The 24,383-nt window shown below is 52.1% G+C and overlaps 1 protein-coding gene across 7 annotated transcripts in view; it reads right to left on the bottom strand.

Moving 5' to 3' along the window:
- Positions 1 to 24,383, bottom strand: part of RPH3AL (rabphilin 3A like (without C2 domains)) — an 84,839-nt gene that overhangs the window by 30,182 nt on the left and 30,274 nt on the right. For 6 of the 7 annotated variants that reach the window (XR_014140701.1, XM_081806132.1, XM_081806129.1 and 3 more), the window contains exons 2-4: positions 8,067 to 8,178; positions 3,574 to 3,717; positions 646 to 775 (exon numbers count right to left, since the gene is read on the bottom strand). Coding sequence is in view for 6 of the 7 variants with exons in the window: in XM_081806132.1 (XP_081662258.1) it covers positions 646 to 775; positions 3,574 to 3,717; positions 8,067 to 8,143 (351 nt within the window). In the remaining variant the exon portion in view is untranslated. Of the gene's footprint in view, positions 1 to 645; positions 776 to 3,573; positions 3,718 to 8,066; positions 8,179 to 20,461; positions 20,624 to 24,383 lie in introns of all 7 variants that reach the window. The other variant, XM_081806128.1, reaches the window with a different exon arrangement.

Raw genomic sequence — 24,383 nt, 5'->3', positions numbered from 1 at the left:
TTAGTTATTAAAGAAATAAAATTCGGGGCACCTGGCTGGCTCAGTCGGTTAAGCGACTGCCTTCGGCTCAGGTCATGATCCTGGAGTCCCAGGATCGAGTCCTACGTCCGGCTCCCTGCTCGGCAGGGAGTCTGCTTCTCCCTCTGACCCTCCTCCCTCTCATGCTCTCTGTCTCTCATTCTCTCTGTCTCAAATAAATAAATAAAATCTTAAAAAAAAAAAAAAAACAACTAATAAAATTTACTGAGTACTAATGTGCCAGACAAGGTTTTTAAGACCTATGCATATAATATTTAATCCTCACAATTTTCTAAGGTACATGTTATCATTATCCCTATTTTACAGATGAGGAAGATGAGGCTCAACATAGTAAACAAGTTTTCTGAAGTCATCCAGCTAGTGGAAAAGCTGGGTATGAATTCCTACCCAGGCCTGTGAGACCCAGAGGTCCACTTCCCGGAGCTGGCCCTAGAAGCCAGGCCATTCAACCTTAGGCCCTAATTCTTCTTGCCAAGAAGCACAGGATACCGTATGCACACACATGCACACAAGGACACACACAGACACATACAACATACACTCCTGGGAGCCAGGGTGCAAAGCCGCAGAGCAGGTCCAGATTGGGTAGCCAGCGCAGGACCTTACCTTCCTGCAGTCTTTGCAGAACACTGATGAACTTCCCAGGAAGCCCAGCACCTCCCCACAGAGCAGACACTGGGAAAGGCCATTCCCCATCACGTTCCGCCTCATGGTCTCCAGCCGCTCCACCAGTCGTCTGCAGCACAGGACACAGAGTCAGATGGAATGTGTTTCCTGTCTCCAACCTGAGCACTGCCCAGGTATGGCTGCCATGGGGCCCCAGCGCTATACCTTGGCCCATGTGCTGTTCCCTCACCTGGGATACTGTTCCCTGCCCCACCCCTTTTCCAGGCTACCTCCTAATCATTCATTCGCTCCCCAACTATTAATTGAGTACCTACGATGTGCCACACCCTGGGGATATTGTAGCAAACAAGCCAGAGACAGACATGGTCCCTGCTCTCATAGAACATATGTTCAATAAAGATAAAGTCCATAAAAAGTCAACAAGCAAACTGAGTTCAGACAGGGGGAGTGCTATGAAATCAAGTAAGTGCGTGGGGAGAAGACTGAGAGGCAGCATGTCAGGTGGTGATCAGTGAAGGCCTCTCTGAGAACGTGTGAACTGAGAGCTAAAGGAGGACAAGGCCAAACCAGGTGAAGAGCAGGGCTTGGGCGGCGGGGGAACTCCAGGCAGAGGGAACAGCTGGTGGGGGAGGCAAAGACAAAGGCCTTGGCACATTAGAACAGCAGGGAGGCCAGTGTGGCCATTCCCTGGAGGGGCGAGGAGGGGACAGATTACATGGGTTTTGTAGGACACAAAATGGAATTTGGATTATTTTCTAAGATCAACATGAAACCACTGAAGAGTTTTAAGTAGAGGAGGGATTTGATCTAAGGGACATTTTAATTTTTTTTATTTTAACTTTTAAAAGTATTATTTACTTACTTACTTATTTATTCATTTAAGTAATCTCTATACCTGATGTGGGGCTCAAACTCAGGACCCCAAAATAAAGAGTCACGGGCTCTTCTGACTGAGCCAGCCAGGCACCCCCCAAGTGGCAGTTTTAAAAGCTTACTCCAGCCGCTGTGGAAAGCCAGGACTACAACAAGGGAGTGCAGGTGAGGAAGCCAGCAGGAGACTGGGAGGCCCAGCAAAGGGGCACTGAGGCAGCATCCATGGAAATGGGATACAGGAGGTAAGAGAGAGAGATCTGGGATGATGTAGAGGTTCTGGTCTGAGCAAGTGTGTGGATGAAGAAGCTGGAGGAAGAAAGAAAAAGAGCTTTTCTTTAAGCTCTGATGCCGAGTGTCCAGGAGCCATCCCTGAACCCTGCTAAGCCTAGGATAGGTGACTCCCCTCAGGGTCCCATGGCCCCTCAGCCCACTGTGACTCCCTCTTTTCATAGCAACACTTCAACCCTCACAAAACTGGTGGCCACTTCTGTTTTGATGGCCACTGTGTCTCCAGTCCCCAGGGGACACTCAGGGAAAATTCTTGAATGAAGGAACACGGGACAGAGTGCAGGTACATTATCTCAACCTCCCAGGGAGGAGGATGCTATTTTCCCCCATTTTAACAATAACAAGACTGAGGCCCAGAGATATAAAGTCACTTCCCACCAGCATTACACAGTTCCTAAGAGGTAGAGCCCAGGGCCCAACACCGAGATCCGCACCCCCACTCTCCCCGGAGGTGATCAGGCTCTGCCTGGGGGCCAAGGGGGAGCCGCCTCTACCTACATGCCCTCTGACGTCCGCAGAGGTCCCTTCCACACTGTCCCTCACCCAGGAAACTGCAAGGCCCCGGGAATAAACCCAACTTGAGCTCTGGCCTGAACTGCTTGTTCACAGGGGCCCCGTGAGTACAACCCTTCTAACTCATGGAAACAGGATACACCTCCTCCTTCTGAGAGTTAGTCTGAGGCACCGCCTTCTGGGTCATTCCACATCTCTGTCAAACCCAGTGTTCACAGTGGGAGCCAGACAGATGGATGGGGGGGTGCAAACACTTCCCGCTGCATCAGGGAGCCCACATTAAACACCCCCACTGGCTCCCAGCATGCCCTCCTGGGGGAGCCTGAGGGATGCGGCGCTGGCTTGTCAGTCATGAGTGTGGGGCTGCACAGCTCCTCACAGGACCCTAGGAGAGGGCAGGGTCAGGCAGCCTATGTGGGGGAAAAGAAGCTAAAGACAACTGGTCTGTCTGATATACACCCTTTTTGTACTAAAATGACAGTAATGATATGTCCGTATTATTGAGGCACATTTAACAAACTGGACAGCAGGGTCCTTGTAGTGGTGCTTTCGCTTTTAGAACTGTGCATTTCTACAGTGTCTGACTTTTTAAATGATCACATACTTAATGAAAAAGATGAACAGAAGAAGAACAAGGAGATCAGAATCAAATTAAATCCTGTCCGATGCGATGCACTGCATTTGTGTTTTCCTACTTGTGTTTTTCTGTGTCTTTCCAATTTTCTAGGAGGTAGGAATTGCTTTGGTAACTCAACAAACAAAAAGAGACACAACCAAACTGCCTGAAGGCTGTATAGGGGTCAGCTCGGGATGCTGGAGGCCAGGAGAAGAACTTAGAACAAGCTGGAGAGCATCTCTTCTTGGAGTCCTTGCTGGGGCAGGACCGTCCAGGCTCAACTTCCACCAAATCCCTCCTGCAGCTGGACCACGGCTGACCCTCACGTGTGTGGAGCTGAAGAGCCCCTCACGATGCTCATTCATCCCCCCACGGCCTCGGGCCCACGCAGGAGCCACTAACCCCTTCTCACAGAGGAGTGTACAGAGGCTTTGCGGGGCTGGGTTATGCATCTACACCCCAGGGGTGTTCGGGCAGAGCGGACTCACTCCCTGCGGTGAAAGCCAGCGCTAGGACCCAGGGTGCCACTCTCAGCGCCCCCGATCTGACACTAAATGACTTTGCTTCCCTCTCAAGGATCTTGCTCCCTCCCGCCCCAGCTCAGAAGCAGCCCTTACCCGATTCTCTCCTGCTCCATGACATCCAGCCGCTCTGCCCTCTGGATGACCTGCAGGATGGCCTCCACCTCGGCTGGGCTGAGGCACTGGCTCTTCCTCTGCTTCTCTGTCTGGTAGGTGTGCACAGACCAGCCCGTCTGCAGCCTGGAGAAAGCACAGCCAGCCCTGAGGCCACCGCAGTGCAAACTCAGGTGGCCCCACCATATCCCGAAGCCCCCCCCTCCCCCCGCAGAACAGTCTGGGGACAGCCCAGGTGCTGTGTGTCCAGAAGAGGGGTTCAGGGAACAGGGCAGATGTTTTGAGTGCTGGCTCTGACACCTGCCAGCCACCGGGCCCCACAAAGACCAGCGGTGCCACCTTAGCATGGCGGGAGGCAGGAGCACGGGGTGTGACCCTCTGGACAGAGAAGGCCACTGCCACAGCACGTGGGGCTGTGAGGGAAGAGCACGGAAGATCAGCAAGACTGAGATCTGGGGCACCTGGGTGGCTCAGTCGTTAAGCATCTGCCTTCGGCTCAGGTCATGATCCCAGGGTCCTGGGATGGAGTCCCGCATCGGGCTCCCTGCTCAGTGAGGAGCCTGCTTCTCCCTCTCCCTGGGCCCCGCTCCTCCCTTGTGCTCTCTCTCTCTGTCAAATAAATAAAATCTTAAAAAAAAAAAAAAAAAGACTGAGCTCTGCGGCATCTAAGTGAAATGGAGCTTACTGTGGGATAGGAAAGAATGGTAATTAGATCAGAAACGAACCCTGAGTATGAAAGGAGATGCCCACAGCAGTTTGCAAACGAGAGGGTTTGAGGGCAGGAGGGCAGTGTCCCCGCACAGAAGGAGGGGAGGTGGCAGGAGTGCCACCTCCCGAGGCTGCGCCTGGGGGCTGAGGGGAAGAACTCACGCCCTTCCTATCTTTGTGGAGGGAATGGGAGTGGCAGCGGCAGACCAAGCCCCAACTCGCTGCCCAGGGTCCCAGCCTGTCTGAGACATTCTGCGCCAGGTGCTAGGAACACGGAGGCGGGCCAGAGGGCAAAGTCACCACCTCGAAGAATGACAAGAGGCTTGGGGACACAAGATGCCCAATCAATGACACCAATATTTACTTAATGAAAAATGAGAAGAGCTATTTCGTTCAAGACCTATTTACTGGGCGTCCACTTCGAGGCCAGGCTCGGTAGGTGTTGGGGACATGCTGCTGGGCTTCCCTAAAGAAGGGACAGCAAGCAAGAGTCTCTGATGCAGGACACAGGGCAAGAGGATGAGGCTGTGGACGCCTTCCTGGTGCTCCCTGACACAGATGGACACCGGTGGTCTCACTTCACTGCCCCATCTGGGCTACTGCAGCCAACTATCGACACGGTGTACGTCAGGGGAGCTAAAGAACATGTCCTTCCTCTGTAAGTCCAGCAGGCTGGTTAAGATGAAGGGCTCAGACCGGAGTCCACTGGATGGTCTTACCTTTGGCTCGGTCCCTTCCCAGCCGTGAGAATGTGGGCAGCTGCTCATCCCGGATTTCCTGCTCTGTCCCTTTAAGGGATGCCGCGCGGAGTAAATGAGACAGGGTATACCCAGTGCTCTGCATACAGCAAATGCCCAATTGCTTAATCGGTGGTACTTAATGATGATTACTATAATTCTCAGGGGCAGAACCATCAGGAATGGCTTGACCAAAGAAGCAGTGCTCCTGCAGGGTTTTGCAAGATGAACAGGTGTTTCCCCCACAGAAAGAAGGAGATGGTGTTCAGGCAAAGAAAAGCCGCATGTACAAAGGTGCAGAGACATGAAGTAAGGTGCCGTACTGAGGGGCTCCAGACTTCTAGCCTGCCTATGTCTCCAAGTCGAAAAGAAGCACTGCCCTAGACCAACGCTTTTTGAAGCGGTCCTCACAGAGCCGGGGGAAGCAAACAGAGGGAAAGGGGCAGAGCCGGGAGTCAGAGGAAGGGGGGGCCAGTCCTTGGAGTGGGCAGGGGCACACGCCCACCTTTCCTCTGTGTACTGAGCAGACTCCAGCGGTTTAGGCCCTGAAGCAACACTCGCCCACCCCGAGCTGCAGGTTTTCTCCACCTGAGCATTGCAGGGATTCAGGTAGTCAGGGATGGGCCAGGACACCCTCCGTGTGTGACTCCCTGGGCCAGGGAAGGAGAACTGGAAAACAGGGTCCCTAAGCTCAGGTCTCCCCGTGGAAAAAGGCAGGCCCAGGACACAGAAATAGGAGGGCATGGCACTGGCACTGCCATCCATCCTGGAGGGTGCAACTCCTACCCAGCTAGCTCATGGCGCCAGCCCAGAGCACAGCAGACCTCCTCGCACCAGACCCTCCTGGGATCACTTAAGGCCGGCCTCCCCTTCAGCCTCCCCTTTTTTCAGCAGAGGAAGCTGAGAGCGGTTAGATGGCTGGCCAGCCTCCTGATCCAAGGAGTCCATGGTCAGCGGCTGCTGACAGCCCTGCCTCCCTCTCCCTCTTCCTCCCTCTCCCCTGCTCACGTTCCCCCCCAAAATAAATAAAATCTTAAAAAAAAAAAAAAAAAAAAAGGACTTCTCTTAGATTCCTGGTAAAGATCCCCTCCAAAATGGGTTGAGTCCATTCTCAGATTTCCCAGAAAGTTCAGGCATAGCTCCATCATGGGGCTTAAGCATTATTTCAAGGCCAAGTAGGACCCTCTGTCTCCTCTCTAGAATGTGAGTCTGGAGGACCAGCCCTACACCACCTGGCTCCTGCCCACTTCCCCAGCTTCCGTTCACCTCACTCACCACCTCACTCTGTACTCAAGCCACACTGGCCTCCTGTCAGGCCCTCTACATGTCCTGTTCCTTCTACCTCAGGGCCTTTGCACAAGCTGTACCTTCTGCTTAGAAGCTCCCTTCCCCTATTTCCATCTAACATTTATCCCTACTCCAGGACTCAACATAAACATCACATTCTCAGGGAAGCCTCTCCAAATCCCCAGATTAAGTTAGCACCTGCCTTCACCCCACTGCCTGTTTCTGCTGTCGAAGTAGCTGCACATGGGTAATTATATGTATAATGCTCACTTCTCCCCACCAGTGCCTTAAGAAAAAGGACCACGTTGGTCTTGCTCACTGCTGTGCAATCGGCACCTGGCACATAGTAGGGGTTTAGAAAATGTCTGGTGGTGCTGGAGGACAGACCTGAGCTGAAGCCAGGGAAGGCAACTTCCCCAGGCCTCTCAGAGGAACCCTCGGGGCACAGGACCCGGATGCAAGCTTTGTAGTATTCTCCTTTACGGAGCCTGGCATTACAAGGCAGCACACCCTGGGGAGGAGATAAAAGCATCTGTTCTACTAAAAGATGCTACAACAGCTTCGGGCTGCTGCTGAGTGCAAGACGAGGTCAGGGAGAACTGAAGGAAATGCCAGAGGGGTCACCAGGGCTCACACCGAGAGCACAGCTCTCCCCAGCTCCTTGTATCCTGCCAGGGAGGACCCATCATCTCGCCTGGCATCGGAGCAGAGAAGGAGAGCTGCCGGCTTCATCCCTGCTCTCTTCCCCGCGGGGGCTGTGCAGGGGGCTGAAAGGAGCCGAGCCATCCCAGTGAGAGGGACAAATTAACTGTTGCACAGAGATTCCTGCAAATCATGCAGGACTCCACTCTTGGGCGTTTCGGATTAATTTTTCTATCCCTCTTTGATGTTTCAGCTCTGTCCCCCTGCAGGCCTGTAACATCTAACCTCAAATTTCTTGAACTTGGTCCCATTTGGGAAATGCTGGCTCCCATAATTGGCGTGGTTTGACAGATGAAGAGGCCTTCTTGGGGGCTTATCAGACACCAGGGACCTCCAAATCCCTGGATGGAGAGGGAAGCCTGGAAGGCAGGAGAGGCATCTGGGAGGCCCTGGTCTCCGGCCACAGGGGGGAAGTGGGTAGAGATGGACTGACCTAACTGGGTCTGAGGGGTCACCAGGCTGAGGGATAACAGGAAAGCTGGGACCTGAAGGGGACAAACCAGAACCAGAGAGACCCTGGCAGTGTACTGGAGGAGACTGGGGACACTTCGAGGCTGGCTGTGTTTCAGCCCGGCGGGCAACTCTTGGTTCACTTGATCAGCCTTTGCTCTGTCCTGTCAGTGTGAGGCCCTCGCCGTGAAGCGGGCATCCAGGTATCAAAGGCTTCCCGCCTCCAGGGGCTCAGGGACTGAAGGCTCAGTGACGTACTCTCACCAGAGAAGGCAGAGGAAGTGGTTTGGCCCCCTGCAGCCTGCTGTAGGCCTGGCAATCAGAGGGGCCTGGGCGTGGGTCCCCGGCTTGCCATGGGCAAGGAGCGCAGCCTCCCTTTCCTCCTCCGAGAAATGAGGGTACATTCCACATGGCAAATGAGTGAATGGCTGTTCAGTGCCGACCTCGGGGCCTGGAGTGTGGTGTGCATCAGACATGCACTTGTCTCCAAACTTCTCTTTCTGGGTCCCTGATATTGAATCTTACCCCCAGAAGGAGGGAAGCGGGGACAGGGAGGGAAGGCAGGCCTGGTAGGGCCTTGGAGATACTCACTTGGCTCGCAGAGCGAGCTGCCGATCGTTGGGGCAAACCCACTGGTCGTTCCCACTGCCGAAGATGGTGTCGGCCATGGCTCCGAGTGCCCAGCCAGGGCCAGGAGTCACATCTGAGGTGAGAAGGGGGAAAAATCAAGAGCACATCATCAGCTGGGGTGCAGACAGCAGCCAGGGTCTCTCAGGCACCAAGCACTGGCACTTCCGGCGCATCCCTGTATCTGGCCGCCTGCAGATGCCTTGCCATCAGAATCCTCTGGCTAAATACTGTTCCCTCAAAGCTCCTCTTTCGAAAGGATCATAATTCGGGGAGGGTTGACTAGGTGGCTCATGCGGCTAAGTGACCAGATTGGACATGACTGGCAGGACATCAGAAGTTAGAAGCAGAAGGGCGGGGGGGAAGAGGCACAAGTGGAGGGCACTTGACTCCTGCCTCTCCCAAGTACAGCCCCTACCGTACTGAGCACGGGGCCGAGTAGCAGGGGCTGGGGCCGGGGGGCACACAGCTAGACAGCCCGGGGGAGCCGTATGCCCCCTCCCAAAGCTGGGGGACCCACCGTGGCTGCTCCAGGCCCACGGGTGTAGCTAAACGTGGCCACCTTCACAGGTGCTGCTCCCCAACATGTTCTGCCAACCCTCACAGGGCTCCCCAGAGCCAGAAGGAGGATGGGGAGCCACAGCTACGGCCAGGACTACAAGGGAGATGGCACCTTCGGGAATCTGCAGGGAGGCCACCCTGCTCCAGAACTTCCTGGTGCTTTAACGTGCATGGTCCAGCTCAGCTGCCTTTCTCCTTGCCACCAAGGCTATGACCAGCTCTTTGATGATCTAGCATAAGGGTACTGCACATGTATGCTGGAGTGTGTGTGTGTGTGTGTGTGTGTGTTGTGGGGAGAGCAGGGGGATGGTAACTCAATCCCAGAGCAAAGATGAGGGGCTGCACTGAGTTATCCACACTGCTCTGGCCCAAACCGATCTAGACCAACAGATCTCAAACACAGGAATCCTTCATACCCTTAAAAACTACTGAGGTTGGTGGGGCACCTGGGTGGCTCAGTCAGTTAAGTGTCTGCCTTCAGCTCAGGTCCTGATCTCAGGGTCCTGGGATCGAGGCCAGCATCGGGCTCCCTGCTCCGCGGGAAGCCTGCTTCTCCCTCTCCCGCTGCCTGCCGCTCCCCCTGCTTAAGCTCTCTCTCTCTCAAATAAATAAGATCTTTAAAAAAAACAAGCTTGCTTATGGATGTTCATAGCAGTATTATTCATAACAGCTAAAAGTGGAAATAATTCCAGTATCTGCCAACTGATAAATGTAGATCATTTGGCATTATCCATACACAATGGAATATTATTTGGCCATTAAAAGTGAAGTACTGATAAAGGCTATAATGTGGCTGAACCTCGAAAACATTATGCTAAGTGTAAGAAGCCAGGCACAAAAGGGGCACCTGGGTGGCTCAGTCAGTTAAGTGTCCGGCTCTTGATTTCAGCCCAGGTCTTGATCTCAGGGTCGTGAGTTCAAGCTCCACACTGGGCCCCATGTGGGTGTGGAGCCTACTTTAAAAAAAAAAAAAAGCCAGTCACAAAAGATCACATGTTGTATTATTCCATTTACAAGAAATGTCTGGAACAGGCAAATCCACAGAGACAGCAAGTAGATTAATGGTTGTCAGGGGCTGGAGTGCGGGTGGCGGGAAGAAGGAATGAGTTTCTGCTAATGGGTTCAGGGTTTCTTTTTGGGGTCATGAAAATATTCTGGAATTAGGTCGTGGTGATGGTTGCACAACTTTGAGAATAAACTAAGACCAATGAATATCCTTCTAGAATGTGAATTTTATGGTATATGAACTATATCTCATTAAACGGTAATAAAAATTATTGAGAACAGCAAATTATGTGGGCTGTATCTATTGATACTTACTACATTAGAAATTAAAACTGAGGGAAAAAATTAAATTTTAATTCATCAAAAAACAATAAACCCATTAGATGTTCATATATTTTATTTAGAAAGCTATGTTTTCAGAACAAAAAACAACTAGTGAAAATAACGGCTTTGGTTTACATTTTTAAAAATCTGTGTAATGTTTGGTTCACAAAAGTCAGCTGGATGTCCATATCCGATTTTTTGTTCAATCTTTTGTGATTATGTGGTTTTGTTCAAGTGCATGACGGACGTCTAGACTCTCACAAATATGTACTACAGTTGGAGTATTTTAACAGTCTTTCCAGATAATTGTGGATATTCTTCTTTCATAGTGTACCAGACTCAACAGATGGTAGTTTCTTAAAGATTAGTTCAAATGTGGCATCTGAAACCGTATTAATGAACTTTTCCTTTTCTGTACATTTGTGAGAGAATGGGATACAGCATTTTATTATTATTATGAAATAGTTTTGACCCTGTGGATTTCCTGAAAGGTGTCAGAGACCCCCCAGGGATCCCTGGCTCATGGTTTGAGAACTACTGTTCCAGACCAATGTCACCGATTTCTATGATGACCAGCAGGGGTCAGCGTGTTGGCTGTAGCCACAGAGACCAAGCCCATGACCTTGACTGCAGTGGTCTCTCTATCCCATGCAGCACATCCAAGCACCTGCTCTCCACTGTGGGCCACCTTGGGAGAGAGCGCTGGGCACATCCAGACCCTAAATAGCCACGTGTGGAGACCCCATGGCCAGGCCCAGCACTAGGATGCCACCATCACCCAAGGGCCTCCTCAAATCCAGTCCTGACCTTCTCCCAAATGAGGCTAACATACGATCCAGGGAAACACAGACAGGGTCAAAAATGACACACTCATCACACAAGTGTAAACCAGCGTCCCACATCCAGCCTTCAGTGCTCTACGGTTTGTTTTGTTGTTTTTCAGAATTTGTTATCTTGTGAATAGTACAATCACACTGCCACGTGGGTATGAAAAGTATTACTCTGTTCCAAGTAAATGTTTAGATCACACTACAATTCATTAGCCCTGCTTATTATTGTTTAAAAGAATACTCTAGGAGCTTCAAGAAATGGAAGTGATGGGGGTTTCCCTGACCAGGAGAGACCTGGCCTGGGTATACTGGGCATCCAGTTGGTCATTTGGGATCTACCACAGCCTGCAGGGGCAGCTGGACACAGTGAGGAGGGGGTGGCCCCTCTGCTCTACCAGACACCCCCACAGAAGCTTCTAAGCCCAGAATGTGTAACAGCTGGGGGGTGGGGGGGTTGAGGAGAAAGAAGGGGTCCTATGCTCTCAGGCTCAAACCTTCATCTCCTTTATGGTGAGGACAGGTGGGGACATCCAGGAGAAGACAGCACAGGTGGAGAGAAGATGCAGCAGTTCCTCACAGGCTGAAATCAATCTTTAGGGAATGAACCCCTTTTGTCCCCTTTGGGTCACTTCCTAGGGGAGCAAGGTCCTTGGAGATCACTGGCAAGAGAACCCCCAAGCTAACATTTATCTTTCCTGTGACCCATTTGAGTTCTATTCCTCTTCTTCTGTTTTTAAAACTTTAGCCAAAACAACTCTGCAACCACCCACTATTCTGTTATTCTGGCTATTCTGTTCTGTTCTTTCTAACTCTCATCACTGTTTTCCCTGTTGGACAGAAGAGAAACAAGGGAGGTTAAGAGACTGAGGAAAGGTCACACAGCTAACTGTGCTGGTCTACTAACCCTTCGTTCCATAGTAATGTCTCTGTATTGGATCGCCTTCCGCCGTAGGGCGGAGGGAAGGATTTGGGGGGCAGTAAAGAAGGGGGAAAGAAGACCCAAGGAGGAGAGAAAAGACCCACGGAAGTCTGGCTTTTATGCAAACTTACTGGAAGGCCAGGAACCAGTCAGTTACCTTCCCTGGGCCTGTGTTTTCTCATAGGTCCCCAAAGCGGCTGAGACAGGCTGGAGGGACCACCCTGAGCGACTCCGACAAGCTGCAGTGGGGAGGCACAGGTGGCAGGCGAGGGGGGGGTGCGGCTAGAGAAGGGTCCTGAGGCAGGAGGCTGGTGGCTGCTCCAGCCTGGGAGGTGGGAAGTGAGCCCCACCCCAGTCAGTCCCCTGGAGCGGGAGCAGGAAGGCACTCCCTGTCCCCTGCCTCTTACTCCTGAGCTTCAGGGAAGGCGAGCAGACAGACGTCACCTCCCGAGGCGTCGGGCTGTGAACACGGGCTGGCAGGGTCCTCATCCATGCTGAGATCTGCTACGATCACGGCTGAGCCTGTCCACAGGGGTGGCTCCGGGAGAGAACTCGGGCTTCTGCCCAGGTTGCAGCTAGCGTTGTGTAAGGCACAGCTGTCCTCCGCCCACACAGAGCAGCCTCGGGACAGGTGGTGAGAGAGGAAGGGCCACACGTCGTTGGGAAACTGCCAACGGAGCCAGCTTAGGTTCTCCAAATCTCTTCCGCCTGAGCCACCAGCTCCCTGACTCGCCAGCCAAGCCCTGTCCCTGGCTTCCTGAACCCTCTCCAACCAGGGGGCTCCTCTGCCAAGCTGTGTGCTCACCACCAGCCAACACACACCAGCTGGGGCTCTGCTCCCCTCCAGCGGTGGGTCCCGGAGGAGGGCCAGGGAGGGCCCCTTCCCAAGGCCCCGTCGCTCTTAAGAGCTGGGTCCTTAAAGCTTCCAAAGAGCAGGGCCATGGGAGTTGAACGTGGACTACACTCTTGCATGAACAAACGCCAATCTGTCCAGGTCAAAAATCAACTGACGGGGCGCCTGGATGGCTCAGTCGGCTGGTCGTCTGCCTTCGGCTCAGGTCATGATCCCAGGGTCCTGGGATCGAGCCCTACATCGGGCTCCCTGCTCCACAGGAAGCCTGCTTCTCCCTCTCCCACTCCCCCTGCTTGTGTTCCCTCTCTCGCTGTGTCTTTCTCTGTCAAATGAATAAATAAAATCTTAAAAAAAAAATCAACTGACCAGGGAACCAAACAGGGGCTTAAAGAAGGCAAGTGAAAAGGCAGGAAATGCAAACCACACATTCTCCAGGGGGAAAGAGGGACTGGGCTGAGGGCCTAGAGAGAAGCAAGGCGGCAGGGTCTGCGGAAAGAGGGCTGCTGCGTGGAGCTCCGGCCTCCTCTGTCAACCAGGGGAGAACAGGCAACTGGGGCCAGGCCTGTCTCTGAAGTCCTTCCAGCTGTGAGGGGGAAGAGCCGAAGGAGAGAGGTATGTGGTGTGCACGTGTGCACACACGCATGTGCGTTCTGCTGAGGACGGAAGACTGGTCCGGGGGGAGGTGGGCTCAGACCTGGGAACCCAGAGTCCCCCCACTCTACTGACAACATGCTCCCACCCCCCCCAGGCCTGCGGGCTCCCCGGGGAGCCTGTGTCCTGTTCCCCTGTCCATCCCTGGAGCCCAGCACAGGGCCTGCTACAAAGTAGGTGCTCAGCGGAATTGATTTCATCAAAGAGACGGCCATTCCCAGACAGGAGCAGTTCAGACAACAAGCCAAACGTGCTCAGAGCAGAGCTGGGCTCCAGCCATGCTCTGCAACTTGCTCGCTCACAAAACAGTTTGTTCCTCAGGACTCCCCACAGGGGAGTCAGCACCCAGAGCCACCTCCCTGCCGAGAGGCCCGCGTGCCCTAAGGCTGGGGCGCCGGGCCTCCGGGGCCTGCCTCCATCCTGCGGAGCGAGGCCCGCTGCGCCCTCAGGAGCGCCTGGGCTCAGGGGACACGCCCCCTCCCCCGGGGGGGACGAGGAACAGGGACCAGGAAATGCCTGGTGATGGTTTCCTGAGACAATTCTGTGGGGAAGGAGTCCATGAGCCTCAGGAAACTTTCTGAGGCAGATCGGTGAAAACAAACTCATTCTTCCAGGGAGATTCAATTCTCCTCTCCCTCAAGTCCAAAGCTCACCACGCTGGGTGTTAGTCACCGCAGACAAACGTTGCATTCACGGCCGGCTGTCCCCACCGGGCAACAGCCATGACGCGCCCGCACAAGGCCGCGTCCCGGGCTCTGCCGAGTATCACAAGCAAGACCAGCCCACGCTCACCATCACCCACCCCACATGGAGACTCCTGACAGCTCAATGTAAGGCCTCCCGATTCTTCCCCAGGTATTTCTGTAGAGATTTCAAATAAAATTGGGTTCTTGCCACACATCCTGTTTGCTGTTCTCTTCTCACACTGTACTTTCTCACGTTACTAGAATTCCTCAAAACCATGATTTTTAATTGTTTAACTTAGCATTCTGGATATATTTTATCATTGTCCTGCTTGGGAGCACATAGATCATTTCCAATTTTGTTCTATTTATATTCAACAGAAAAATGTGTATCTGGGAGATGAACCTCTGTGCCTATCTCTGATCATTTCCTCAGGATAAATTCCCCAAAGGGAAAGTATACTTTTTTCTCATACGTTGTTAAGACAAACTTTTATCATAGTGACGTTCACAGTCGCTCAAACCTATCAGTTGCAGGCCTCAGCCTACTCTCTCCAAGGTGCTTCTAGAATTACCCACTACTTTTTGTAGTGACAGAGTTGCAGTTCTGTCCCATTAGCCTCATGTGGATTTTCTATTTTTGACCCCAGAATTCAAAACCTATCTGGAAATCTCCAATAAGTTGGTTTTATAATGCACACAGTTCTGTAATCACTAAAAAAAGGCCTCCTCTCCACAAATATTCGTATCTACTTGAAAGAAACCTTCTGTCCCCTTAAAGGGCTTCGTGCTCACAGACCTGTACCCCTGAAACAAATAACACATTATATGTTAATTTAAAAAAAAAGGGCTTCGTGCGCTCAGAATCCAGTAATGTGAACACAGAAGTGAACACGGAGACCCAAGTGACCCGGGTGGTCAGGTGATACCCCTCCAACCAATGTTCTCCTCCAAACAGGGGCGGGGGCTCCCCCTCCACCCCAGGCTCCTGGTGAGGATGAGATGAGAGCACACTCCCATAAACCCCACCAAGCAGCACAAATCGTCACTGATCCAAGAAAACACGGCTGTCAGACCCCCAGCGTTCCAAAACGGACACGTGCTTTAGCACAGTGCCGGGACACAAGGCAGCCCGCACAGTGTCTGAGCGACAGAGGGTCCGGAGCTGCAAAACCACCTGCCCTTTGAGAAGGATTATACACACACACACACCCCGGGGCTCTCTACTCTGCCTGCCAGGGCCAGGGTGGGGACAAGAGGCAACTGCCCTACTACCAAAGCTAATAACCTTTTCCTTGGTGTGGTTACGTCTCCCACCTTTAGACCCTGGCATTTTCCGCCTCCTTGATTTTGTTTCAGGGAGACTTCCACAGAGACAACTGGGATGATGACTCCCCTGGGTGTGCTGTGGGTAGACAACCTCATAGGAAGAGAAGAAATGATACAGAGAAAACAGTGGCGGGGGGGGGGGTGCCTGGGTGGCTCAGTCATTAAGCACCTGCCTTTGGCTCAGGTCATGGTCCTGGGGTCCTGGGATCGAGCCCCGCATCGGGCTCCCTGCTTGGCAGGAAGCCTGCTTCTCCCTCTCCCACTCCCCCTGCTTGTGTTTCCTCTCTCACTGTGTCTCTCTCTGTCAAATACATAAATAAATGTTAAAAAAAAAAAGAAAGAAAGAAAGAAAAAAAACAGTGGGAATGAAGCAGGCAGAACGGAAGGGCTCAGAGAAACCGCAGGGCCTAGGAGGGGACACTGCATGCAAAGGCAAACACAAGTCACCAGCAAGTGCAGGACCCTGGTTCCAAACAGCCAGTGGGACAGAACGAGCGAACGTGCATCCCTCCACGTGAGGTGCAGGAGGCTGTCTCTGAGCTGCTGAAGCACGATGAATGAAATGCGTGGTCCAGCCAAGAGCGACGCCTGACCCACGGACTCGGGAACGATAAAGGTGGTACCAAGTTTGGGGGTGGTTGTTATGCAGCATTATCATGGCAATATATGACCGATACAAACTATCTCTGATAAAGAAAATCCTCACCCTGACCTCAATATCCAGCCAAACCCCCTCCCCGAGCTGTTTGGAGTTGGACTTTCAAACCTGCGAGCAGTGGGAAGGCCAAAAGCCCAGACGAGGGAGGCAAACAGAACCAGTCTGCCCCCACCCCCACGCCAGAGTGAGGAGAGGGAGCTGGGGGAGGGCCTGGAGCCTCCTCAGGTGGCGTGTGCAGGGCTGGAAAAAGAGGCTTCATCCCGGTGCCAAATCTGAGCCGACACCCAGAAAGCAGCCCTGGGAAGGCCTCAGAGTCTGCATTCAGTCCCCAGGGGACCCACTGCTATGCACCTTCAGCCATGCCTGCCCTGGGCAGGAGGGGAGAGGGGCCGTTCCCCCCGCTACCGCCCAGCTGCCATCCCGAGACGAGCTAGCTATCAGGGGCCGGGGTGGCAAGGGAGCAGGTGAGGGTCTAAAGGAGGGAGAAAAAGCAGGGATGAATATAAAAAATACTTGCCCCCAAGCTGGTGCTTCCCAAGGCCTCCGAGACGCCTGTAAGAGCCCTCAGTTCTACGCCCAGGTATTAATATTCCAGGGAACCCTTAGCAACAGGCCCTGACATCTGTTTGGTTACCATGATACGGGCAACATGCTAATAGCAAGATAAGGTGAGCTGAGACATCCACAGTCCCTCCACCTGTCACGCCACACGGGGAGGATGAAAGAGCCAGCCGGGAAGCCTCAGAGGCCTGTCTGAAACCAGAGGGAACCTCTCTGTGGTATCTTGGGCTAATTATGCATGAGGCAGGGCTCGAGGGATCGGGAAATGAGGCACCCTGAGGAAGCTTCTGCCTGACAAACGTCCCTAGAACCCACCCTGTCAGCAGGCATCCTGACAGATCTGCCTCCTTAGGTGATTCTTCCCTCCTCGCCCTGTTCAGTTCTCTGCCTCTTTTGCCCAGACGATGGCAAAAGCCTCGAAAGTTGGCCTTCGGACCTCCTGAGGCCTCATGCCCTTCACTTGCAGCCAGAGAGCTCATCCTTAAAGCTTAGGTCAGGACATGGGATTCCCTTGTTCAAAAACCTTCAATGGCTCCCCACTGCTAAAGGAAAAAAAACCCCCGAAGCCACACTCAAGGTCATCCACCATCTGGCCCAGACTACGCCTCCAGTCTCACCTGCCACCACATCCCTCCACAAAACTCACACTCCAGCCCCTGGGAACCCGGACGCATTCTGGCTGCTCGGCTCTGTCTCCAGAACTTCTCATGGGAAACGTCGTTCCTGCACACTGTCTACCTGCAGGGGCCCGGTCACCTCCTCTGGGAATTCCCTCAGTCCTCCCCACCCAGCTCCTATGTGAAATCCACCCCCCTTGCCTCCCCACAGCATTTCATCCCCCTTCGTATCCTGAGGGGACTCCACCTCTATTACCCATATGAAGACCGCAGCTCCCAGGACACACCTCGGTGTCCTTAGCATGGTACTCACAACGTGGTAGGTGCCGGTCTGCCTTTATGGACCTAATACTAAACTTCACAGCCCATGGACGGTTGCCCAGCCTTCCCAGCCTGGAATCAGAGGCCCCACAGTGTGACCCTCACAGTTCCTTAACCACGTGCAGGCCCATCCCCTACGCAGGCCTCACCGGTCCTGCCTTGGGCCCACTCTGCAAAGTGGTTTCCACCCACTAGACCCATAGGAAATCTAGAAAGGACCCCAACTCCTGAGGAATGGTCAGCAACAGCACAGTCAATAGCACAATGACAAATGACCTAGACAAGGGTTTACGGCAAGACTCGGAACAAGAAGTAGGCACAATGATGGCACAATGGACCAATCATGTACCCATGCGGGAAAGGCAGAGTCCACGCAGTAGAGTACAGTTTGGCAATGGGGGTGAATTTATTTCTGTAATCATTTTCTAAGGATAAGTAAGGCACCCTACCGGTCCTCATGGCTCCCGCTCCCACCTCCTTTTGTGCGGGGCTCGCTAAGGCCCACACCCCTGCTCAGATTCCCGAAGCCTTTCTTGTCTGTGGCCTTCTGGGTCAACCAATCCTGGACACCCCGTGGCCCGTTCCGTGGCACATCCCCACTGAGTCACAGAGCTAAGAGTCTGCTGTGGTCCTCCGAAAGGCAAGAAGCTGCCACTTTTGGCTCCATCACCCTCATTCATTCAACAAACCAGCACTGAGGGTTGAGCATGCACCTGAGTTTGCTGCAGGGTGAGCTGGGGTGGTTCTTTGTGCCCCCAGAAGGCCTCACGCGGTAGGAGGCCTCCCTCACCGCGGCAGGGTCTTCTCCCCAGGGAAGTAAATCCTCATCCACGATGCCCACTCGGCTGGGCCCAGACCCCTGCCTGTCTCTCTAACTGAACCGTTTTCTCATTCCCAGGCTGAGATGCTGTGGAGAGCCTCCAACCGAAATGAGATGCAAAGCACCCCACTTCTTCCCCCTCTCACTTCGAGTGCCAGCCCTCCCAATTTAACAGCCACACTCTTTGCCTACATGTTCCCAGGGGCACAGCTCACTTTTGTTACCTCTGAAAGGCCTAAAACAGGGCAGGTACAAGTCCCAGATCGAGGCAGTCACGGTTGGCGGAGCCCCACCCCGGGTTAACCAGACCCCCTGGGCTAGACTCAACCTGGGCACACGCAGGAGGGAAGGCAGCCTCATGGGCTGGCTGCCCGGCCCCGAGCAGTGGTCCATTCCCCATCAGACCACATGGTATCAGTCTCCTAGGGCTGCTGTATCCATTTACCACAAACCAGGAGGCTTACACAGTTCTAGAGCTCAGAAGCCCAAACCCGAGATGCTGACGGGGCCAAGTTCTCTCTGAAGGACCTAGAGAGGAATCTGTCCCACGCCTCTCTCTTGGCTGCTAGGGCTTACACAGCAATCCTTGGTGCTCCTTGACTTGAAGCTGTATCATTCCAACCTCTGTCTTCATCTTCACGTGGCCTTCTTCCCATGCGTGTTCGCATAGTTGTCTCCCTGTGCCTCTCACTATACGGGACAGAGACCAAGGGGACTCCAGGATGACCTCACTGGAACCAGTGCCCCGATTTCCCAATAAGGCCACATTCTGGGGCGCGTGGGTGCCTTAGTCGGTTAAGTTCGCATCGGGCTCTCTGCTCAGTGGGGAGCCTGCTTCTCCCTCACACTCTCCCTCTGTGCTTTCTCTCTCTCTCAAATAAAAATCTTTTTTAAAAAAAATAAGGCCACATTCTGAGGTGCTGGGGGGTGGGAATTCAACATAACCCTCTGGGGGACACGATTCAAGCTGTAACACAGGACAACAACAGAAACAGGAAGCCCTACCCTGGGGGCGGGGACAGCGGCTGGGAGGACCCTTCGGTGTGTATGCACAGATGCTCAAGTTGGTCTAAAATGCCCCCTGGAGTTCCTAGGTGCCGGAAACTAGGAGAGGAGCCTAAATCTAAGAGAGCTGTCATGGTTGATGCAAAAAGAGGACTCAAGAAAACAATCCCCAGGACGCCTGGGTGGCTCAGTTGGTTAAGCGGCTGCCTTCGGCTCAGGTCATGATCCCAGGGTCCTGGGATCGAGCCCCGCATTGGGCTCCCTGCTCAGCGGGGAGCCTGCTTCTCCCTCTGCCTGCTGCTCCCCCTGCTTGTGCTCTCTCTCTCTCTCTGACAAATAAATAAATAAATAAAATCTTAAAAAAAAAAAAAATCAACAATCTCCTTCGGTCATTGCTTCTCTTGGGAGTTCTTAACAGGGGAGCTGTGACCTTGGATGGGGAATAAATTATATCTTTATTTTTATTAACCTGCATCTGAAATTGTCTACTTTCTTTCACTATGAATGTAGGCAACACATCACAGTCATATCATCAGTACCTGTGGTTTGGTTGTTAATAGACCAAGAGATAATTTACATATCACATAACTGTAGATATCTCCAAATACTATTTATGTTCATCACTACTTCAAAATTATAATAGTTATTAGACCTACTATAAGGTGGTTTAGTTAATGATTCAAAAGAGGATAGAGATTACTGTATCAAAAGCTTGTTTTTAAAAAAATATTCTGATAACTCTAAGTCAATATAATTGGCTCCTCTGTAATCCTGTCTGTGCATTTAAAATCATTATCTTGAGAAAGGTTCCACAGGATTCACCAGACTATCAAAAAAAGGGTCGATGGCACAAAAAAAGAACAGGAGACGGAATTAGAGCTCGATTAAGGTTACCAGAAGAAAACAAGCTTTCAGGGTAATCAGGTGTCTGTGGCCCCAGGGACTCTACTCGGAAAATGCCCCAGTCCTCCCGGGGCTGCCAGGCACCTGGCTTGGGGTGCACGGTAAGGGGTGTTAGTGCTGCTTGTCTTTTAGTGCAGAAAGACAAGCCTCCTTTCACGTACACAATGTGTGTGTGTCTGAAAAGTCATAGGCAAACAATTTCTGCAAAGGAAATCTGAGTTTAGTTCACACCTGGGAGTCGTCGTTGGAGGATCCCAGCAGAAACTTCTCCATGAAGCAGAGAAACCTCTGGAAGGAAAGCAGGTGCACCCCTTCTCACCTGCGTGGTACAGTCCCAATCTTCAGGTATGCCGACGGGATTTTAGGAGCAGCTTCGGCACGGCTGTCACCCCCAGCGGCCTCCGCACGGCCCCGCCAGGACACCGGCTCTCAGGCTCTGCCAGGTACTTCTCCATTCTTCTTCCGCCCGCTTCGCCAGAACCTGGGCGGGAAACCTGGCCCTGGCTATTTGCTTAAAGCCAGCAGCCAAGGCAAGCCCCAGCCGACCTAGCCTGCTATCTGCCAGCCAGCTGTCCCCTCTCGTTCATGGAAACACAAACAGACGTTTCTCTGTTCCAACTCCAAGGTTAAGTACTGCACTGCCAGGAGCCACCTGTCAACTTCTCTGCGTGCCCTGTTCCCCTGGTAGAGGCAAAGACCTCCCAAAAATGGGGGTGCCCATCCTGAATGCCCACGGGGAGGACTGCCAAGGACTCAGGCACAAGAGAGGGGAGCAGGAGCACGCCCAGCACATGGCGTGGCACATAGGAGATGAGCAGGAGAAAGGCCAGGCAGGACCACCAGCATCTTGCCGTATCCTGGAGGATTTCAGGAGCAGCCCACAAATTAAAATGGATCTGCAAATGCCCAGCCTGGCCCTGAGCTATCCGATGGGAGAGAGAAAGCAGCCGGCTTTACGCGGCACCACTTACCTGCAGGTACTTGCCCCGGGCTGACCTACTGAAGCTCATCACAATCCCAAGGGGAGGGCTTGACCATCATCCCCTTCCAGAGAAGGAGCTGAAACTTGACGCTTGAAAGGTATGGCCTCCAGACCACCCAGCTGGCCCCTGGCTCTTTCGGTCACCTTCTCTGTCCCCTACGGAGCCCTGGCTATGGCACGTGGCAGCTAATGAAAGCGACAGACCAGGGGTAGTCTGCATCCATCTCCCGTGCTCCCAGCACAAGGGAGTGTGCCAGGAGTTCACAGAAACTGGCCAAACAGTTCTGAGAAGGCTCGGGGTTCCGTGGGTCACGGCAGCACTTGCAAGCTGCCCTGCCCCAGAGCGCACAGACTAGTGAGGCACAAAGCTACAGGTCTCTGACGGCCCCTGCTCCCCACCATTCCCACTACCTGGCCCAGGGGCTCACCCAGACCTCAGTCACCCTATGATCCTAAGTGGTTCACCTGCCTCCAGGCTCCCCTGCCCAGATGCAGCCTACCCTGCCATCAGACGGGCCCGACAAAGGCCTGGCTCTACTCAGATGCTTCCAAATCAAGCCCAACATCTTCACCTGGAAGTTCATGACCATCCACAGGCTCTACCCTACCTTGCCAAATTTGTCTCCAGACACGCAGAAACACTTGACATTATCCCCCATGTCTGAGCGCATGCCTCCTCCAGGCAGTCCTCTTGCTGCCCCCACTCCACACCCACTGCCCCAGCCTGAAACAACTGACATCATACACACTTACTTTTTACCCCTTCCCAGCACTTGATGATTTCTGACGGCTTATGAATGTGTTCCTATCGGACCAGATGCTCCCTGGGAGCAGGACGAGCCTCGTGCCTGGACGATGCTCCAAATGTGCACTGGAATAGAACTGAGAGTCCAGGAATAAACCCATACATCTTCGATCAACTGATTTTGACACCCTTGACAAGGGTGTCAAGACCATACAATGGGGAAACGAGACTCCTTTCAATGCTGCTGTCACAACTGGGTAGCCATATGCAAAAGTATGAAGTTGGACCCTCACCTCACACCACTTAAAAATTTTAACTAAATGGATCGAAGATCTAAAACTGTAAAACTCTTAGAAGAAAATATAGGGGTAGATCTTTACGACCTCAAACTCAGCAGTGGTTTCTTAGATACGACACCAAAAGCATGAGCAACAAAAGAAAAAAAAAAACAAACAGATAATTTGGTCTTCATCGACATTAAAAACTTCAGTGCACCAAAGGACACCCTCAAGAAGGTGAAAAGATGAACCACAGAATGGGAGAAAATATTTGCAAATCCTGTATCTGATAAGGGTCTAGTGTTCATAACAAGTAAAGAGCTCTTCCAGCTCAACAAAAGACAATTAAAAAATGGACAAAGGACTCACATAGACATTTCTCCAAGGCAGAGGTATACACGCCCAAAAGCACATGAAAAGATGTCTGACACCCCCAGCCATCAGGGAAATGCAAACCAAAACCACAATGAGATGCCACTTCACACCTACCAGGATGGAGAACACTTTTTAAATGGAAAATAAGGAGTGTCGGTGAGGATGTGGAGAAATTGGAGCCCTCTTACACTGCTGGTGGGAATGTAAAATGTTGCAGCCACTGTGGAAAAGAGTTTGCCAGGTCCTCAAAAAGTCAAAAGTAGAGGGGCGCCTGGCTGGCTCTGTCGGCAGAGCGTGCTGGCTCTTGATCTCGGGGTTGTGAGTTCAAGCCCCACGTTGGGTATAGAGATAACTTAAAAATAAAATCTTAAAAAACAACAAAAAAAGTTAAATATAGAATTACCATATGACTGTTGAGTCATTCCACTGCTAGGTATGTTCCCCAAAGAACTGAAAACAGGTGTTCTATCAAAAATGTGTACACAGGGGCGCCTGGGTGCTCAGTCATTGAGCGTCTGCCCTCGGCTCAGGTCATGCTCCCAGGGTCCTGGGATCGAGCCCCGCATCGGGCTCCCTGCTGAGCGGGAAGCCTGCTTCTCTCTCTCCCACTCACCCTGCTTGTGTTCCCTCTCTCGCTGTGTCTCTCTCTGTCAAATAAATAAATAAAATCTTTTAAAAAAAAGAAGTGTACATAGAGGTGCATAGCAGCACCGTCCATAAGAGCCAAAAGGCTGTGGAAACAACCCAGTGTCCATCAACTAACGAGCAGATAAACAAAATACGGCAAAACTGTACAGTGGAATATTGGCCATAAAAAGGAACAAAGTCCCTACTCATGCTACAACATGGATGAACCTTGAAAACGTGATGCCAAAAAGTAGCTGGCCACAAAAGGCTGCATTATATATGACTACCTTTACGTGCAATGTCCAAAACAGGCAAACCTATAGAGACAGGAAGTAGACTGGTGGTTGCCTAGGGCTTATGGGCAAGAGGGCAAGTAAGAGTGACAGCATACGGAGTTTACCTTTGCAGTGATGAAAATGTTCAAAAACTGGCTGTCGTGTGGTTGCCCCATCTGTGAATGTACTAAACCCCACTGAATTGCACATTTTAAATGGCTGACCTGTAAGGTATGTGAATTATATCTCAATAAAGCTGTTTAAAAACTCATGGGGCACAGTAAAGAATGAACTGGGGTCTGAACAAGACAGCCAGGTACCCAGTCCCCGGAGGGCAAAGAGCTGGCCACTTATATTTTAACATCAACCCCTGATGGTCTGGGGCCAGATTAACTGTAAATTAACCTCACAAAAAAAACCAAACCACACAACAGATGGCGCATTTGTGAAAACACTGCAGGACAGGGGCAAGGGAGAGAAAGAGAGAGATAGAAAGCAAATATGGTCAAATGCTAAGAATTACTGAATCTCGGTGGAGGGATGACAGTTTTTCTTTGTACTATTTGTCCAGCTTTTCTGCAATGGTTGAAAACCTTCACAATAAAAACTTTCATGGTGAGCTCTCAATGGTTAAAGCTAGAATGATTGGGGCAACAAAATAAGTAACACTAGCATTGGATTATATAACCCATAAGATAAATATCTATGAGTCCTTATATAAATAATTGAATAAATAAATAGAGAAGACAATTTTTCCTTGCAGAAGAGTTCAATTAAAAATGTAGAAGGGGGCGCCTGGGTGGCTCAGTTGGTTAAGCGACTGCCTTCGGCTCAGGTCATGATCCTGGAGTCCCGGGATCGAGTCCCGCATCGGGCTCCCTGCTCGGCAGGGAGTCTGCTTCTCCCTCTGACCCTCCCCCCTCTCATGTGCTCTCTCTCAAATAAATAAATAAATAAAA

This window comes from Leptonychotes weddellii, chromosome 15, assembly GCF_054177405.1.
Source record: "Leptonychotes weddellii isolate Sample4059 chromosome 15, ASM5417740v2, whole genome shotgun sequence".
NCBI classification, from domain to species: Eukaryota; Metazoa; Chordata; class Mammalia; order Carnivora; family Phocidae; genus Leptonychotes; species Leptonychotes weddellii.
This window is presented reverse-complemented; position numbering and strand designations above follow the sequence as displayed.